Here is a 20448-nt window from a genome sequence, read left to right as displayed (position 1 = left end):
TACTATATAATCAACTTTAAATGCTGGAGTTCACACGGGTAAAGAGAATGTGACAGGAGAGTATGCAGTGACGCGAGCACGTCATTTGGCAGCATTTGAAGGTGTCAAATCAGCACGTTAGTGCTACGTGCTCAAAGCAAAGCAGGTTGCAGAGCTCGTTGGCCCACTTTCAGGCCTCTCCTTGACTTCTGGTGACAAGTGGGTGCTGGCATTTACACAAGTAGTTATGAAACAAATTATATCTGCTTGTCTATTAGTGTTTTGGGAAAATATAATTAGGTTTTATACAAAAAGTTGAGACAGTGGAGCATGAACTATAAAAATGCTGCAAATGAGGTCAGCAAAAATTGAGACAAAGCAAATAAGTGGAATATTGTGCCCATGAGTCATTTATTTTTTTAATAAATGACTGACGCATAACATTTTCTTTTCAATAAACTTTATTTTTGTCCCATATACCCCCCCATACAATACATACAAAAGGTGAGTAGAATTGAACATTTCCTTGTGTCAAGACCATACATATACGCAATAAATTAAAAAAAATAATAAAGTAACCCAAATAAATAAAAAATAAATTAACAGGACATTATGTGCCAGAAAAAAAGAAAAGAAAAAAAAAATCAAAACTTCTCTGAATTGGCAGACTCGCTTTCACAATGTTTCTGAAAACACGACACTTTGAACGAGACACTTTTGCATTCCGGATCACAGCTTTGAGGTTACAAACTCTGGTGGAGAAAGCAAATGTAAACCGACGAGGGTCACAGTACGACGAGCACGTTTTTCTTCTTGCTGGGGGATTATACGTGGATGAGAGCGGGTTCATTTTCAAAGCTTATACCAGGTTAAGTGACAGTGTAGCGCCGTCGGACGCGCCTTCGAACGCAAAAGCGCGCGCAAACTATTGACAAAGCCGTCAGCTTGACATTCACAAAAAGAGGCTTGTTATTGCACTATACAGACATCCCTCAGAAAGGCACTTTTCACCCCCTCCCTTCCTCGTCTCCTCTCCTCCGTTTATTTCCCGGACCGGCCGTCTGTTTTGCCAGAACATGTGGGCAGACGCGTTCACCTCCGTGTCAATTTAAAACTCATTTCTAAAAATCTGACGTAAGAAAACAGGCATTTTGGTAATGAGTTAAAATCAAATAAAACTGGTGAGAGTAAAAAAAAAAAAACTAAAAAAAAAACTGTGCACTATGTCACTCCCATAAAGTACTCCGTGTCAGTGAACAAAAACGGGCAACAATGAGGCAGAAGCAGCAAAGGCTCGCTTTAAACCTCAGCGTCCAAATATGGCCAGGAATGTCAAGTGTGCGCGTGAGGTAAATAAAGATCATAGCGTGATCTGCTGCTGGCTCATATCTATTTTTTTTTTTTTTTTTTTTTTTTTTTTTTTGCAAAAAACTGAAACAAATGAGTGCACCAGTCGGTTTCCACAGGTCAAGAATCGGCAGAGAGAAGAAAGAAGAGGGTCCACCACCATGTGTTTAACCATTACGAGTTGCAATTTTAAGTGTTGCGTTTCCATGGAGACACCACACCCGGCACTAACTTCATCTATAAGAAAGCGGCAGGCTCCACTGGCACCATGCAACCAAGAAGGAGAATTGGTGGTTGGGTTATAGATATACGTATATAGATATAGATTTTTTTTTTTTTTAGGCATCTATCATGGAGTGTCCAATCATTCAACATCGCCAAAAATAAACTTTGGACAGGCACAAAACCTTGAGGCCAACGCGTCATCTGATCAAATGGGCAGGAATATTATATCATAGCTCATCAGCTGCCTCGGCACCAGTTCACGAGAGGCCCGTTACGGCGCTGCAAAAACTGTCAAGCAATCAAGCAGAAACCGGTCATTGAGCCTCCTCGAAAGTCACAGTTAGTCAGTCTGTTTTTTTGTTTTTGTTTTCCTTTTCCTCTCAGGCGTCGGCGTGGTGCTGCAGGAGATGAAGCACGTATCTGAGGCGGTGGCGCAGCTCGGCCGTGCAGCCCATCTCGCTCAGCACGCTGAGGGGGTACGCGTAGGAGACGCGCTCGCGGCTGATGTAGGTCAGCAGGTACGAGTCCGACGACGACTTGGACAGGATGATCTTGGTGTGGTCCGTGTAGAAGTTCACCTAAAAACGCAAAAGGAGAGAGGATGAAGAAAGGCATCTAGGATTCATACACAAAATGATATTCATTTTCAGAGCAAGTTTTATTATTTATTTAATGCTTCATTTTAACTTTTAGTATGTTTTAGTTTAAAGGGATAACTTGACTCATTGAGACATTTTCACCAGTGAAAAGTTTATATTTTGTCTATAATTAATGTGGTAACGTCATTTTTCATGTGCAATTAATACCTTTAAAAAGTCATTTTTCTACTTTCTGTCAACTGATGACGACATCACCTGTGCTGAGGAAGTAGGTAACGACCAATCATGGGTCAGTTTACTAACCAAACCCTGAAGACAGGTGGGCCATGATTGGCCGTTACCTACTTCCTCAGCACAGGTGATGTCATCATCAGTTGGCAGAAAGTAGAAAAAATACTTTTTAAAGAGGTATTAAATGTAATATGAAAAATAATGAAGTTATCAAATTTATTCTGGACAAAATATTAACTTTTCACTGCTGAAAATTGTTCAATGAGTCAAGTATTCCTTTACAATTTTTTTTTGAATTTCTTGTGTGCAAGATTTTAAATGTATAAATATATATTTTTTTCATATTTGAAGCAAAATAATTAAATTAAAAAAATTACAAAATTAAAAAAAAAAGGAGAACACTTGTTGCATAGTGTCACATTTCAGGAGCCATCCGAGCTATAACGAACACAAACATGGTAGTTAGTTGCCAAGCAGTGATGTCATCCGGTGGGGCTTTTTTTTATTGGCTGCCGCTAGATGATGTCACTACAAGGCGACAAAGTTAAAGGACAACAATTCCCAGATGACAGTTCGACCTTCATTCCTCCAGTTAACAGCCGTGCTGCTGTTAACGATTAAAAATAAAAATACATCTTTATAAAAATCAATCAATCTGAGACTCGCATTAAATTAGTTGGTAAACTAATATGTACTTTTTTTTTTTTTTAAGCATTTTTGTTTTTATTTCATTAACGAAAACAGTTGCTGATTCCAGGCTGCGCATTGATAGATTAATGACAAGAATTCCAACACATCCCCTTGTGGAATATTTCTACAAATACATGATTTTGCACTAAAAAAAAAAAATCATATTAATTTTAACTTTATCTTTTGTTTTAATATGAGGCTAAGAAAGTACTAAGAAAGTCTCCCTGATATTCTGAGACAAGATGGCTACTTTCTCTACTCATTGAGGTCCCAACCACAGTGGTACTAAAAACACTGTGGTGGAAGGTTCATAAATTTTTTTTTAAAATAAATTACAAAAAAAAACTGTGTTGAACTAAGTGGAAGATTGTGTTATGTCATGATGGAATGATGTCACTATTTATTTACATAATTGATGCCGCTGTCATTCTGTCCTCTGATGACAAGTCTAATTAAGGTTTACTTAACGTTACAAACTATACTGCTGTTATGGCAATTTGATTTTTCAATAGCTTGTATGCAAACAGTTGTGCCTCGGGACTGCCAGCACACCCAATCCAGGGAGAAATTCAAAATGGAAATCCTAAAGTAAATTTGCCTATTTTGCAAAATTTGGGTGAAATGAGCCAGTGGTGACTTGAAAAGTGACTTCCATTCGCAGGCTGTCACATTGGGGGTGGTGAACACCGACGGCTCTGCAGGGCGGCACAGCCACCACGAGTCTCCAATAGCACCACAAAAAAATAAAAATAAAAAAATTAAGTAGCTAAATTTAGCCACAGTCACCAAGTTGGCAACACTGAGTGTAGCTGCTCGTTTCATTCCGGTCGTCATAACGAAAGCCGTACTTAGCATTTGCATCAGACAGGACTGCCCCCTCCCCCAAAATGGAACGATTCCAACCAGAGTCTGACAAGTACATGGTGTGCATTTCGACTGAAGAAATAAATGTCAGACACCTTTAGTTGAAAACAGCTCTTCAATTGTGGGGAGGTGAAGAAGAAAAAAATTAATAAAAAAATAAATAATAATAATAATAATAATCAGAATAAAAATATAATTAAAAAAAATAAGTAAAAAAATATAATAAAAAAACAACAACAATAATAATAGCCATAATAATAATAATAATAATAGGCAGGTCTAAAGAAAAAAAATAAATGGGGAAAATAAATAAAAATAAATAATAATAATAATAATAATAATAATAATAATAAATAAAAATATAATTACAAAAAATAAAATAAGTAAAAAATAATATAATAAAAAAATAATAACAATAATAATAATAATAATAATAGCCATAATAATAATAGGCAGGTCTAAAGGAAAAAAATAAATGGGAAAAAATAAAAAATAAAAAAAATAAAAAAGGTCAGCCAAGCTATAATTTACTAGTTATTTTCCAGTTGCCATTTTCAAAGTGGTAAAGCAAACGTGCCAGTCTTGTACCAACCTGTAGCGTCCCGTTGTTGAAGAGCATGACGAGCGCGTGGTCCGTCTTCACCCACTGCAGCAGCAGAGGAGGAGGACCAGCAACTTGTTCATGACAGTGAATATCGCCACCCTGTTGGTCAACAAAATGCGTCAGAACCGACAAATATGCACTTGATTTTGCTTTATTTTATTCTCTCATCATCATACCTCCATGAGATTTTGTTCCATGTAGTTGGCCATGAGCTCCACAATTTGTTTCTGGCTCCGAAGCTGCTCGGGTAGCGAGCTGGCGGGGAAGCTAAAGTGCTTGTTGTTGGTCAAGCAGTAGTGGACCGTCCTGGGGGTGGAAGCGCAGCCACAAAAAACATCGACGTTTGTATTTGTTGACATTCAAGAGAGGTTGTCGAGGGCGTTGCACTCACTTGCGTTGGTCACAGAGGCTGAGGTGCGTCCCCTCGTTGAAGAGCACGCCGATGCTTTGGTCTGACAGCTGGTAGCCAAAACCGTATTTGTTGGAGTAGTCCACCCATTTGGTGACCCACAAGAAGGACTGCGGCCTGAACAGGCACGGGGGGTTTCGTGTGGCTGCACAAAAAAAAAAAAAAAAAAAAAAAGTCAAGACAAGCAGAAGGCAAGATGACCAAAAAAAAATAAAAAATCCACATCTGAGTTTTACACAAAAGCTACAAGGCATCAAGTCCCTTAAATCCACACAAGTCAGCAGAAAATGAAGCTTTAAAGCTCTTAGGCTAGCAAAAGGAATCCGTCTGATTAAAGTGTAACCGCTCCACTTCCTTCCATGTGACGCAACACCGAGTAAGACCCCCCCCCCTCCCCCAAGTGATTTACTGCACATGTGGAATGAAGCTTACCTGCAGGCATGACGGCCAAGCAGCCATTGAGAACCTTCATGGCGGATTCAGCCACGGCGGAGGGAGTGATGACATCCTCACACGCTAGAGACAAAAAAAAAAATAAAAAAAAAATAAAAAAATAAAAAAAAAAAAATAGTGTGTTACAACTCATTGGAGTGATTAAAAAAAATAAAAATGTTCCTACGTTCAGAGCTGCTGGCCATGGTGCCCTTGAAGGAGCGCGAGATCGACTTCCTGGATTCCTCCTCAGCGGGGGTCTGCTCGAGTGGCACCGAGCTGACCAGCTGACCGGTTGGTGTGGGCACCTGTGGCCGGGTTAGGAGAATTAAAGACCAAGTCAACCCAAAATAAATTCCAAGACAAAAAATATGTTCTTTGCATCCCCAGTCGCTTAATATGGTATTCTGGTTAATAATGGATTGTGAGTTAAGCAGCAAAATACAGCCATTTTTAATCCATCTCAGCGGCAGCCATTTTGCCACTTTGCTGTCGCGTGAAGATGACATCACAGTTGCTCAGGTAACAACCAATCACAGCTCGTCTGTTTTATCAACGCTGCACACGATGTTGCGATGCCCATTGAGAAAAACAAAACAAAACGTAATACACAAATTAACGTTTATGGCAGCATTCATTAGGATTTTAGAATACGTCATAAAACGTTTTTGGCGGTCAAAGAGTTAAATAGGGCCTTAACATCCTACATTTAGAGGCGTGTCCATTAAATAATTGCCAACGGAGGTCAACTAAATGTTATACAATATTTACATTTGTATTGTATAATACAAATTGTTCACTTCTGTGTCTCATCAAGTGTAAAAACAGCCATACTGAATGTGCATCAGATTAAAAAGTTGACAAAAATAGACAGTCAAAAATATCAGATGTGAAATGGTGAGGATAATAAATAAATAAATAAATAAATAAATAAATAAATAGGCCTCACCTCATTTGGGCCAACAGTTTTGTAGCTGATCTGGCGGTTGATGGAGCACTTGACGATGCCGGACACCAGCTTGGAAATATCTTTGTCCTCTTTCTCCTCACAAGGCGCCTTCTCCACTGCAACATGAGTCACACCCGTAAAATTAAAACTTGCAAATCAAAGCCGCGCAACTTGAGCAGAGTCCCTTTTGAAGCAAAAACGTTCCCACGAGACGGAACCGGCCTCTCAAGACGACAAGTGCCGTATAATTACCGGGCAGACAAGCAAATGCCGTCGACGCGTGCTTACCTTTGGCTTTTTTCTTGCTAAAGAGGCTCTTGGCCACTTTGGTGAAGAATTTCTTGGCCGGGGTGGGAGGATGGAGCTCGGGCACCATTACACAGCTGTTGGGGGGAAGCTTGTCTGGAGTGAAACCCTGCAGGGGGAAACGACAGACAATGACCGTTAAAACGACGCCGGCAGTTTAGAGTTGGGCTCCGTTCCCTTTCCCCACACGGGGGATCAATCAAGTTCTGTGAACGTGAATTACTTTGGTGAAGAATTCATGGTTGAGAATTTGATCCAGGGTGAGTCTGTCACTGGGGTTTTTCTGCAGGATGCTCGAGATGAGTTTCTGCGCGGCGGGCGACAGCCCAGAGGGCAGGTTGTACCGAACTTCCTTGATGCATTTGTACGTCTCTTTCAGGTCAAGAGTCTCAAAGGGGGGGTTGCCACACATCAGCGTGTACCTGAAAGCGAACGCCGCACACAAAAACCGGGTCATGACTCACCACAAACATGCTGAGTGATTAGACAGGGGCGGGGGCTGTCCAAATTACAGAAAAGTCTAAGGATGCAACTTGTTCAATTAGTTATTGTTTAATCAGCTTTTTGTTTTAAGACAAAAAAAAACAAACAAAAAAAAAAAAAACCCATTAAGGCAAATAACTTCAGATTTTTCTTAAATTTTTGGGTGGTCCACAGCCCTCGAGAATAGATCCACGCCTCAGCACTTGGTCGCAACCAATCTCTCCTAATTCAGAATCAAAATAAAAACTACCATCTGTAATAAGATGGCAATTTTAAAGGTGTTATTTGAGGATCAGTAAAGTGATACGTTCCATAAATTGCAACCTTGACAGAGCAGAAAATGGAGCAATTTTATTTTTATTTTTTTTGCTTCTGAACTGTTAGAAAGAGAAATGAGACTATTTTAGTTACAAATATAGTGGTGCCTTGACTTACGAGTTTGTGACCACACTTATTTCAAATCATGTTTCCCCATTAAAATGAATGGAAATGCCATTAATCTGTTCCAGTGTTGCCCCCACAAAACATTTAGTGTTTGTTTATTTAACTACTGTAAATGAAGCAATTTCTGGATAAATTGTGTGAATGCTAAAATGGGGAATGAAAAAAAAACACAAAAAAACAAACACAAATGAGGAATCACTGAATTCGGTAAATGGGGATGTTGGGGGGAAAAAAAAAAATTACGTTAAATGGTATTGAATGATTTGGCCTGATATTGAATGGTAGTGATGAAAAATGCATACAGTGAATGATGTGGAACCCTATTAAATGACAATTTTGTGGAAACAGGTGAAATGATACTGATGAAAATGTGCAAAATGAGAATTGAAAATCACTCAAGGTGAATTGAATGAGGAACATTTTGAATGTTGAAAGAGAAAGAATTGTTCAATGTGACTTGTCATTGGAAATGAATGGGGATTTTTCTTAAGGGGTGAAAAATGTTGAATTGTGGCAAACGTGTAAAAGTTAGGAATGAGAAAAATAACGGCCAGCGAAACATGAATTTTTGGAACATGTTGAATTTGGAAAGGTTTGAATCGGTTGAAAAATATACAAGTACTTGAAGGACAAAATACGGCGGAATAAAAAAAATATATATATAATAAGGGTCAAATAATAAGGAAACTAGACTAAGTGCAATTTCTGGAGAAATTGCATGAGAATGCTGAAAGCACATTGAGAGATAAATTATGAAATTATAACCTCCTGGTTACTGGACAATGCACTTTACCAACTGTGCCACTGAGCAGTATCAGACACCTGGTAATAAGATATATATATGGAAGTGGGCGTGGAAAGAGATACTTGGAAAAAGTTAGATGACTGTCCCATTGAAAATGAATGGGGAAAAGTTGTTATTAAATTGTAAATTGTGCAAATACTGTAAGTAATGTGGAATCAGACGATATATACCATGTGAATTTTTTAAGCTAGTTGAGATTTGAACAATGTAAATTGGAATTATGTGGGAGTTGTTGGGCGGCAAACAAAAGTGTGGAGAGTAAAAATCACAACATATGTGGGAATGCTTCAGCATTGTCTGCATATGCGCTGCTACCACTTGTGTTCAAGTTGTTTATAATTACTGCAAGTAATCAAAAATAGTTCATGGTGTTTTTGCATTGCGTATTAGCATTAAGCTAGCTGACTTTGATGAGACAAAAAGTGAACACGGTTTGGTTAAACGAGTGTAACTCTCTGTATTGAGTTTTAAAGTAAGGAATAGCAATAAGCAGTTTAGCCAAGTTCGATTATCTGCCCAAATACTGCTATCAAATTGGAAACAGACCGTATAAGACGTTTTGACATCACTGTATTCGGCACATTTTGTCCTCATTTCACAATTGACTGTCATTCATGTTCCGGCTTGCTCAAGACGACGCCAGTAGAACGACTTCAAGGCACACAAAGCTTCAAAAGGCCGACACAAAGGTGCGAGGTTACACATGACTGCCAAGTCTGTTGACTTACATGACGCATCCAAGCGACCAAACGTCAGACTCGGTGCCGTGGCCCTGCCGGTTGAGAACCTCGGGGGCCAAGTAGTTGGGCGTTCCGCAGATGGTTCTAAAGAGGGACGCACAGGAGAAGTCAATTAGACATCTTCAAACATTCAAAGCATGCCGACGCCATCTTGAAGGGGGCCACGCTAAAAACTATTTTGACTCTGGTATTCCACGGCAACGTGTCAAACCTGCACTGAAACTTGAGCTTTCAGCGCTACATTCAACCGCCGCCGTTTGGAAACCGGTTGAGGTGGGTGATCGAGAAAGGCTGCATGATTACACAAGCGCAGAAAAATTATGCCAAGTGTGCAATCACAGTTGGAAAACGGAACACCTTGAACTACAAATGCAAGGTTAATGCAATACATCCCAGTAGACAGGATTTTGCATTCATTCTGATCCACGTTATGACCAAAAAAAAAAAAAAAAAAACGCACTCGAGTGTTGTTTGGCCAACCTTGTGCTTCATCACCTTAGGCCAGGGGTCACCAACCGGGTGCCAAAAAGCACCCCAAGAAGAGTACAATCGTGAGTAGAGCCTGCAGGCCTATGTAAAAAATAGTTCAGAGAAGGGACATTGTGATTTCCTAGGACTCAAGAAGTGATCGTTTGACAATGAACACCAGGCAAAGATTGCTTGAAATACAGTATTGCAGTATTTTATGTTTCTAATCATTGTGATAAATAATAAACATTTACAATGTCTTCACATAAATTAACATTAGGGTCAATAATATAGGTTATTAAGTAGTCAAGCTAACACCGATAACCAGTTATTTGCAACTTTCACTAAAAGGGAAAATATTAAGGTCAAATTAAAAAAAAAAAAAAGAAAAAGAAAGAAAAAAGAAAAGAAAAAAAGAAAAGAAAAGAAAAAAAAGACACCAACTCTTAACTTTATTGATCATTTTTAAGCATGTTTATTGAACGCCTTTTCTGATTTTTGAATTATTCATTCATTTAAATCTTAGACATGAGATTTTTTTTTTTTTTTTATAAAATTCTAAAAGTTCTTGAAGCTTCCAGGTCATGAGCATATCTTTAAAAAAAAAAATAATAATTCTACATGAAAATTTTACAAAATTTGAAAATTCCTGAAACGTTAAATTTTTTACTTAGTTTTTACAAACAAAAACAATGTCTGAGATTTCCCAAGGTCATGAGCATCTTCTATAAAGTTAACTAAAAATTTGCAGTTACTGTAAGTTAACAGTTTTAAATTGATCTCATATTGGCCGTCAAATTTTTAAATAAAAGGCCAATAATGTCATCAAAATGCTCAATAATTAGCAATAATTACTCCATCCCAAAAAAACAAAAAAAAACAAAAGATATACAGGGTGTTCAAAAATGGTTGACCCCATCTCGTAGGCCAATAATTTTGACAGTTTTCATTGGAATGACCTCAGATTTTCACAGCGTGTATAGAAAAAGTTTCAAGTTTTTTGTGTGTAACGTTTGACATTTCGATCTTTTCAGGTTAAGAAATGCCGTTCACTTCAAAAGAAAAGGCATTTTGCGTGTTAGAGTATGCTCGGACTCAGTCACCGAAGACAGTGCAGCTTGCCTTCTTCACAAATTTTGCAAAGAAGGCACCAACTACAAAACAAATTAGGACTTGGCACCAAAACTTTCAAGAAAAGGGCCCTTTTTGGCACGAGCTTGAATACCGACTCGACGTGTGCAGAGTCACAGGCAGCGCTCATATTGAACATTAATGAAAATATGTCATAGAACCAACAAATATTTGTACTTTTCTTTGTAAATTTAACCAATAAAACTTACGACCTTCAAAAATGTGTATTTAGTTTCATTAAGATCCATCAAGTAGTTTCCGAGATATGAGCATTTAGAATGGGGTCAACCATTTTGGAACACCCTGTAAATCTGTGAGTTTGTAGCCCTGCAAAGAAACGTACTTTTTCCTCTGCTCGACCGTCTCCAGCTTGGCGGCGAGGCCAAAGTCTCCCAGTCGCAGTTCCATGTTTTCATTCACAAAGAAGTTGCCTGAAAAAAAAAAAAAAAAGAGACAAAAGCCTTTTTTTTCCTTTTCTATTTTTCACCCACCACCAAAGTCAGCATTCCGCAGCCTGGTCAAAGTCACAGCAGATACTTCGGATGCTTTCACGCTCGTTCGCAACATTCCCATCATAACAGAACATGCCACCCATCCCCCCCCCCCCCCCCTCCCACTGTCATACCTAGTTTAAGATCTCTGTGCAGGATGCCTCTGCTGTGGAGGTACTTGAGGCCCGATATGATCTGCCTGAGGTAATATCGCACTTCGGGCTCCGTCAGCGTGTGTCTCGCCTTCCAAATGTGCGCCAGTGACTGCATGTGGAGGGAAGGAAGAAGGGGAGAGGGCGCAATGAGCCAACCCCTGTAACCTTCAGCAAGACGTCAGCGGATGCACAAGGCTGCCATGGACTGACGTCAGCCGTCAGATTGCATTTGTTGCGCCCGTCGTGTTCCGGACAAGTCCTCACCTTGCGACTGCAGAGCTCCAGAAATATGTAAATGTTATCCTGGTCCTCGAAATGGTGCGAGAACTTCACCACGTGCTTGTGCGACAGAGTTTTGTGCAACTCGATCTCATTGGTGATCTGCGATAAGGAGACGGACATTTCATTTGTGATGGGGACACAAAAATAAAAATAAAAAATAAAAAAAATCACAACACTGTGTGCCGCAGTCATATGAATACCTTCTCCCTCTGGTGCGGTTTGGACACCCTGCTCTGTGGAATCACCTTGACGGCGAACATTTTGTTGTTCGACAGGTCTGTCATCTCGTAGCATCGCGCAAAACCACCCTTGGGGAGAAGAAGGGAAGTCAATAACCCGAGTAACTTTAATGCAAGGGTGGGGAATCCACACACAGATTCTCATTCACACAAATGACTCAAGACGCCACTAAGCACACTTTCTACAGTGGCAAAAACACTCTCTGAAACGGTTTTCATATCTTAAACAAGTCTATAAATATCAGCAGCTTGCAAGAGATGTCAAATTTTTATTTCATCATGAGAACATAATCGTCAATATCATCCACCGCCTAATATTTTGATTTAGGACTTTAACGGCCACCTCTAGCTCACATTAAGAGGCCATTTAAAACCACATTTTAATCAAGTCTCCTCCAAAAGCCCCCTTGGGAAGGAAAATGGAGTTGATCACATTTGAACTGGTCAAAATAGATTTCATAACTCGATTGCAGGGGTGGGGGAGAAAATCTACATTCGCAGGCCCATTTAACCTTTCATTTTCCATAGTACACATTGATTGGTGCACCACACGGGACCTTGAAATGGCCACCCTTGATTATATCAATTGAGTCCAAAACACATTCTTAATCTTAGAAAGCTGATAGTTTTTTTGTTTTTTTTCCCCAGTCTCGGTCGTTGTGCCTGAAACATCAATGGCGTCATTTGAATGAGTTTGATGCATTAAAAAAATAAATAAATAATAAATAAAAAAAAAAGGCTCGGATGGACGATAGCAGGCAGGCTGGGAGGGAGGCCGGGTTGCTGCATTCTCATTAACCGTGAAACTGATGTGGTCGGCGGCTCTGCGGCATCTCACAACTGCAGGCATGACTTGGCAGCAAGTGAGCGATGACGTGCAACATGTTGACCCAAACGATTGGCTGGCAATTTAGAAATAATAACACTACTAATAATAATAATTTAAAATAATAATATATCTTTATAGGCGCGGCGCGTCTTGTGACAAAAATAAGAAGCTTCGAGTCGTTTTCCGTCAAAAATTGACACACCTTGTACTGATTACACGCACACCTGCAACACCGCCGCGTGTAATTTTAGCCACACATGCAACATGCTAACGACACACGCACATGGAATCGCATCTTCAAGTACCTTTCCCAAAAGCTTCCCTTTACTGTACGAGCGTCCCGTCCTGGCGTCGACCACCACCTGCGCCAGCTCCGGTTTAGCCGACTCGGATTTCGAGCGGCCGGCTTTGGCCCCCGGAGCGCCGGCTTGTTGGGCTCCTTCGGCGGCAGGCTTCTTGGTTAAATCCGCATTCATGGCGTGGCACGACAGACGCTGCGCCGCCGTGAAACATCCGATATCCATTTGAAGGCGGCGGCGGCGTCACGCGAAACACACAAAAAGAATCTCGTTATATTCCTTTTTTTTTTTGGGAGGAGAAACGTCGTGTGTTTTTAGGGAGAACGTCCGTCTCAGTCCACTGAATCCATCTGGCATGTCCGGACAGAATGCCCCACGATGACTATATATAGGCGGTGGGACGTCACCAACTGGGCGTGGTTAGGCGGAGATGGTCCAGACATGCTCATCAAAATGGAAGAAAATGTGAATGAGTGGAAAGAAACACTTGATGCGGCCTTATGATGCGATTCCCCAAATGTGTCGCCTTGTAAGCTTTTATTGGGTATCTGGTGCCACACTCAGAACTCAAACCAGTCGGAACGTAAATCATCTTTTCGCAATGAAATGAATGGAAATGCTATTTATCGCCCCAACACAACCTACTGCAAGCAGTAGAACGCAAACGGCATCCGACGGTACCAGATGAAGAGCAAAGACTGTTGGGAATCAAATATACAGTAATTTATTTATCATTTAAATTATAACTGTATCAGCACTTCCGATTATGTTTAGGCCAGCAGACACAATGTTGTTGGCCTGTCAGCACACCACTGATATTTGTCGTATGCTGGATCAAATTTACATTATCTTACAACACTGATCTAGACTACGTCTCCCACAATGCCCCTCTCCTCTCACAATCTATTTCCAACGTTTACATACGTCCTCACGTGTGTGCGTCTTTAGCACTGATCGGTATGTTTAGACTGCCATCTGGTGGACAAAAGCTTCATAGCATGCATACGTTTTGAGGGTGCGAACCTTTTTGAGTTGACCACTACTTGTGGTCTTCATTTGTTTTATATTGATGGACAAGTGATTTTCGTACAAATAAATAGTTTTAACTTAGGTTAGTGAGACTACGATGTGTCCCGACGTACGTATTAGCAAATGCAGCGTAAACCGAGGACTCGTGTTTGTGCTCTGGAAACATGACTCAACAGTGCCACCTGTCGGTAGCATATTATGAGTGCATTCTGTTTGTTTGTCATCAAATAGAATCAAACTAAAACGAACAAAAAATGTGTTTTAGAATTGTATTTATGAGAACTGCACGAATAACTGGAATGGTGTGGGCTAACAATCCTTCAATTACATAAAAGCAACAAAAAAAGTGACTAAAAACAAAAAAGAATCACAAATGACATGGTGTATAAAAAAAAGCAACCTATTTTTGGAAACTTAACATCTCTGAGCTACCATTGTGTATTTATGGAATGTCAATTAAATAAAGGCTGATGGTGGTAAGCACTCATGTCAATATATATATTTTTTTAATATCAGGTCTAATTGCACGTTGCATATCTTGTACAGGACACAAATACAATTTTCTGAACGTGTAGATTTGCTCAAAGTTAAACCAGAACATCCTAGCAGTAGTGGGTTGTACACTCTTTTAAAACAACGCACATCATGACACAAGTCATCCAAGATTTCCACAAAGCGACGGAAGTAATCTCATTTGTGTATTGGTCACAGCTGGAAACAATCAACTCTCGTGTTAGTTCCTGCTACGGAGTTCAAAAATCCATCATGCCTTCTTCTCCTCTTATCTTCTTCTCCTGGGATTCCGACCAAGCTTTGTTGATGGTTCGCTTCATCTCGTCGTCGCCGTCCGTGTAGATTTTCTTCAACATGTTCATCAGGCCGTCGCTGGGGTCGGCGTTGTCATCCATGTTGGGCTTGCTGCGGGCAGGGAGAAACGGACGTAGGAGAAATGGGGATGAGATGGTTGCGTTCGAAAAATCATCCCAATCGAATGAGGCAACGTCTTACTCTTTCTCCTTGGACTGCTTTTCCAATGTGGTGAGGCACTCCCACTTCATGGCGGCCTGCTTCTTGCACATGATCACCACCATGTCTGTTTTTATCTGTGGGGAGCAGAACGGGGCTTTTAAAAAGACATTGCGAAACAAAATGGGAGCGAAGAAAGTGGATATGGAATAGAAATGTGCAAACGTGACATTTAATATTATTCTAATAAAGCGTTAATTTTGTAAATAATTGTAATTTACTGAATAGGAGCTTCTATGGCGCGAGTCCACTGTAAAAGTAAATGAAAATCCTGAGCAGGCATTTGAGGAAAAAAAATTATCATCACAATTATTTTGACTAATGTTGAGATCATGATTCACAAACTATTATTCATTGATTTTCAAATTTAGCATTCATTCAACTACCACAAATCAATTTTAAATATAACTTAAAAGAACCAGAAAATTATGAAGTAAAACGTTGAATAATCATGTATTTTAAAAAGCAGCAAAAACACACAAACTAATAAATAGATGTAAACATCAATGAAAAGTTACGCTTACTTTGGCCTCTCAGGGGCAGTGTGGTGCACACATGGAGATACACTTGCACGAAAACCAAAAGAATAGAAGAAGACAATGGTGGACTTTCTTAACTCATTCACTCCCAGCCATTTTCACATTTCGCAATCCCGTTCGCTCCCGGCTGTTTTACTGGATTTTGACTGATTTTGCAAGGCCCGCAGAATATTGTGTTCAATTGCTATAAAAGCATCAAAAGAACGATTAAAGTCTCTTCTTTCATCAGGAAAAAAAAAGTATGTTTCTATCTGTTTCCATTTTGCAGCAATTAGCATTAGAAGAGAGCTAAGTTTCATCAGTTTTCACAAATCTATTTAAAATTTTAAGTAATTGAAAAAGCTTTTTTTTCTACATGGCTCTGGTTGATCTCCTTTGCTCTGCTGCCACCTGCTGGCCGTTTGTGTAATAACTACCATTTCTGCAACCGCTCTTTGCAGTTGAGAGGCTGAATCAAAGCCTTCTATATGCTCTCGCATAAAAGAAACAAAAAAAAACAACGTATAAATACGTCTTTGGGACACTTAGAACATTAAAAAAAACGTATTTACACGTTATTGGGAGCAAATGAGTTAATGTAACTCATCACAGTTTAAAAAGATATGAGCTTGTGAGTATTTTTATATTACCTGACTGTAATATGTTCGTACAGTGTTTGTGTGTCACGTTTTCTTAGTTGAAGGTTAAAATTGAAGGTCTCTATTGATGTCTAATGCTAATTTTTGATGGCAGTTTTGCATTGAGTGCAAGCATTAAGCTGGCAAAGTAGCGAAAACAAACTATTTATTGTGTTTAGATAAACAATGTGTGTAATTATTTTTCTGCACAACCAATATGCTGCATTTAGAGCACTTGCAAACACACTGCGTCATTCGGCACATTTATCCTTTTTTCTTGAGTTACAATTTTTTTTTCTTTTTTTTGATCATGAGCATCCAAAATTGAAATCGCATCCCTACAAAATATGTCAACATGATTTGCTAAACAATTTGACGTTCGAGAGCTCAAAGTGTTTGTTACCTTGGTGCTGCTGTTCTGCACATCAATCGGATGCAACAGATTGAGAACGGTCATTTGGTGATTCTTCCCGTCGAGCTCCTTCACCAACACGGAAAATGACCTGCAGCAGTGGCAGGTACAACATCCACATGATTTGATGTCAAAGAATTATTTCCTAATGTGAGATTGTTCTCCCACTGTTGAAGGCAATTATTATTGAATTAAAGGATGGATCTTCCTCTTTTTTTTTTTTTTTTTTTTTACATTTTGAATGAATTTATTACAGCTAAAGTGCACATGTTAACCAAGTGTGCCAGTATGTCTGTAGTTTGCTGCTGCCTCTCCCTGCAACAAACTAAGGGACCAACTCCCCAGCTAGCTAGCGAGTTTAGCATGCGGCATCCACCACCACAAAGATTTACTATTTTACAACACCAAAAGGTGCAATAACCAACCAGGATTCCACCTTTGGCCACAATGTGATGTGTGTGGGATATTTTACTTATTTAGCCATTTTTGGCAGTCAAACATTAATATTTTGACTATAATAAATTTGATATTTTCAATATTTTTCTTGTACAATTAGTACATTTAAAAACACATTTTGCAACTTGCTGTCGACTGAAAATAACATCACAAGGGGTCGGGTAACCAATCACAGCGCAGCTTGTGAATGTCACATGACCAAACCTAGAAAGCAGGTGAGCTTTGATTGGTTACCTGAGCCCTTGTGATGTCATTTTCAGTCGACAGCGAGTTGCAAAATGTGTTTTTAAAGATACTAATTTGTATGTGAAAAATAATAAAAGTATCAAATTAATTACAGAGAAAATATGAACTTTTAGAGCTATAATGGGCAAAATAAGTGAAATACCTAGTTAAGGTAAGCCATTTTAAACTAAAAATAACTATTTTTCTTACAAGTGGAAGTTTCAAAACTAACCGGAACTTGTTCACTGTAGTCAACACAATTAGGGAATGGGGATTTTGGATTAGAGTCCGAGCTATAATTTTATTATGTACAAGTACCACCTGAGTATAAGTTGCAGGAACAGTGACTTAGAGTACAAAAATAAATAAATTGGTACAGTATATCTGAATTTATCACAATATGGTAGGGAAGTTGGCGGGGGAAAAAAAAGAAGAAAGAATTAGCTAATACAAAAAAAGAAAAACACACTATTATGATTTTGCACATTAAAGAAATGAAAATAGTATAAATATATATAAAAATATATAAATATAATACATATATTGAGGCACATAGTTGATAATGCAAGCACACATCGAGTTCCTCCACATATTGACTCGATTCACAAGCAAATTACGTTCCCCTTCATCTAACCATTAACGTGGATTTTAAACATAGAAGGGCCCAAACATGCCTTGTCAAAATTAAACTGCACTTAAAAAAGTAGCCACCAGAGGGTGCGAGAACTGCACAAATGGAAATCAACCTGACTCTTTGAACAGATGTGCTTCTTTTAATATCGTGACATGACGACAACGATATATTGCGGCAGTTTTAATATCGCAATATCACAACATTGCCAGGATCGTTACATCCCTACCCTGGACCAACTTGTGCTTTTCCCGAGTGCCACATACCTTTCTGAAAATTTGCATTCCACGTTCTCAGATGGAATCTTGTGCACATTTTTCAACGTGAGGTAAATTTTCACAAACTTCTCCGACTGGTCCCACGCTGTATTGGATTGAAACACGCATCGCACGCATATTGTATTAGATTGTAATCGACGGGAAATATCACAAGCATTGTGTTGCAGGCCCTACCATAATTGGTGATCTTGACCGTGTACACCGCCTTGGTGGACGCCACCGGGTCGGCCTGCCTCCGGGCTTGTTGCTCTTTCTGTTGACGCTTGGCGGCGAGCTCTTTCTCAACATTCTTCTGCTCTTGCTTGAGCAGCTCCTGCACCCTCTTCCTCTCCGCCTTCTCAATGAGCGAACGCAGCTCCTGCAAGTCTGCCTCCAACTGGTTGATCTGTTTTCAGGGAGAGTTCAAGTGTCTTTAAAGTTTTGTGAAAACTCAGAAATTCACATTTGAGCTCATTCTCATCTTTTAGTAAGGTTGGTGTTTACATTCAACTAGCAACCAACCAACTAAAGCAGAGTTTTCCCAACTTTATGTGAGAAGCTGCAGCTATTGAACATTTTTAGATTCTCATTAAATGTCAATCTAATCAAAGCTTTTACAACAAGTATCACCTAAAAAAAAAAATACTGACTGCTTCGAACGTAGACACCATCATGATCAACATCAAAACAGGAGTGTTGATGAAAATAATGTAAATTACAGTAGTAACGTTATAGACATCAGTAAGCTACCTGCTACTTGACATCATGGAAGAAAAATACGTAATATCTCCTTTAAAGGCAGTTTCGCAACTGATTGTTGTTCACGTGCTCAACCTAATGACGTCATGACTGATAGAAAACGGTTAGATGCATTAGGTTTATCAACGGTTTTAAATTCCGTCTTGATACATTTTGGTTTTCATGTCAAATGTCAAAATGATTAATGAAAATGTAAAAAAAACAAATTAATAATAAATAAATATATGCGTACAAGCTGCTCGTACTATGACGTCATTTCACATACATACAAGCTGTTCTCGAATGTTCTACAAGCAGAATGCCCCCGCCAAGTCCGAACAAGTTCGTTGGCAAAAAGTGGCTGCTTTTAGGTGACTACTTTAACTTTAGTCATCCTGTACAGCGTGAATATTCACCCAATCACTTGTATTGATTAAGTAGTCCAAACGACGAAGTACAAGCAAATAAAAGAACAGCACTGAAAAACAAATTCAAATAGAATATAAAGAAGAAAAATAGAAAGACATTTTATTATGATAAGTAATCTAGCTAGCTAGCATGTGTAGCATTACTTTCATTTTAACCGTAAAAAGCATGCTGGCCAAGTAAATAATTACAAATGCGTCTATGTAACCTCATACATAGATTAACTAAATAAGTTGAAAACATATTACGTACCTGCTCTGTTAGATCCATTTTGGGTTTGGATGCTGTAATTTTTTTGATTTACTTTAAAACGCAATCTTGTACCTAGCAGGTCCGCTAGTCATGTGCGTCCATTCAGTCGAACCACCTTCTTCCTCGCCGCCAAATTCAGCTGCCTCTCCACGAGACTGAGTGCGCTACCGCCACCCAGTGCTCAAAGATGGCATTACAGATAGGAGGGTAACTTCCTGGAAACGGTTCAATCATGTTGAACATTTACGTTATGTATATTCTACCTCTAAATTCGCACTAATTGCTCAACTTGGATAGATAATGTGACTATATTAGCACATTTACATTAAATTATTTTAGCGTCTTTTTAATTTATCTCACGTTTCAATGTATTGTGCACTCAAGTCTCAGACTACAAGTTGTATTAAAACCGATGTCACACACTGCACATATCAAACGAATTATAATTCATCATTCTGTTAAAACTGTAATTACATTTCCTACTGTACCATAGACGAGTCAACACATTACCTGTGGAAATGGCAGTTTTTTTTTCGTTTTTTTTTTGGGGGGGAATATAAAATTTAAGCCCAAGGTGAAACATTTCAAAACTTATCATAAATGTGACCTACAACTTATATAACTCAATTTAAAAAACAACAACAACAGCAACATATATTTTTAGATCAAGTAAAAATGAGCTAATGCGGTTACACAAGTGTGCCCAGTGCACCTTAACTGGGGATGTGACTTGGGTCGCAATTAACCAATCACATTCATGCTCATGTTAAACCATTTGAAATATCTCTTATTAACCCCAAATAATGTTCAGAAGTTGTAGGCTATATACAGTATATATT

The 20448-nt window shown here is 39.0% G+C and overlaps 2 protein-coding genes across 3 annotated transcripts; both read right to left on the bottom strand.

Moving 5' to 3' along the window:
- Positions 1-422: 422 nt before the first annotated feature.
- plk3 (polo-like kinase 3 (Drosophila)) lies at positions 423-13363 on the bottom strand. Its single transcript, XM_077514726.1, has 15 exons — positions 13008-13363; positions 11835-11942; positions 11617-11733; positions 11332-11461; positions 11050-11137; positions 9096-9191; positions 6859-7057; positions 6618-6744; positions 6330-6445; positions 5568-5688; positions 5381-5464; positions 4931-5093; positions 4716-4845; positions 4528-4638; positions 423-2129 (listed from the first exon to the last, which is right to left on the bottom strand). Exons 1-15 carry the CDS (start codon positions 13224-13226, stop codon positions 1932-1934), a joined length of 2007 nt encoding a protein of 668 aa, XP_077370852.1. The 5' UTR covers positions 13227-13363; the 3' UTR covers positions 423-1931.
- Positions 13364-14285: 922 nt separating this feature from the next.
- cacybp (calcyclin binding protein) lies at positions 14286-19781 on the bottom strand. Of its 2 annotated transcripts, none has more exons than XM_077514711.1 (6): positions 19610-19781; positions 18389-18599; positions 18203-18299; positions 16616-16715; positions 15039-15133; positions 14286-14948 (listed from the first exon to the last, which is right to left on the bottom strand). In XM_077514711.1, the coding sequence occupies exons 1-6, from the start codon at positions 19625-19627 to the stop codon at positions 14783-14785; spliced, it is 687 nt and encodes a 228-aa protein (XP_077370837.1). In that variant the 5' UTR covers positions 19628-19781; the 3' UTR covers positions 14286-14782. The 2 variants fall into 2 exon arrangements, with proteins under 2 accessions (XP_077370837.1, XP_077370829.1); XM_077514703.1 differs by lacking the exon at positions 19610-19781 and adding an exon at positions 18844-18969.
- Between the last annotated feature and the right edge of the window lie 667 nt (positions 19782-20448).

This window comes from Festucalex cinctus, chromosome 1 (genome assembly GCF_051991245.1).
Source record: "Festucalex cinctus isolate MCC-2025b chromosome 1, RoL_Fcin_1.0, whole genome shotgun sequence".
Classification (NCBI taxonomy): domain Eukaryota; kingdom Metazoa; phylum Chordata; class Actinopteri; order Syngnathiformes; family Syngnathidae; genus Festucalex; species Festucalex cinctus.
Note: the sequence above shows the minus strand (reverse complement) of the source record. Positions and strands in the feature narration are given on the sequence as shown.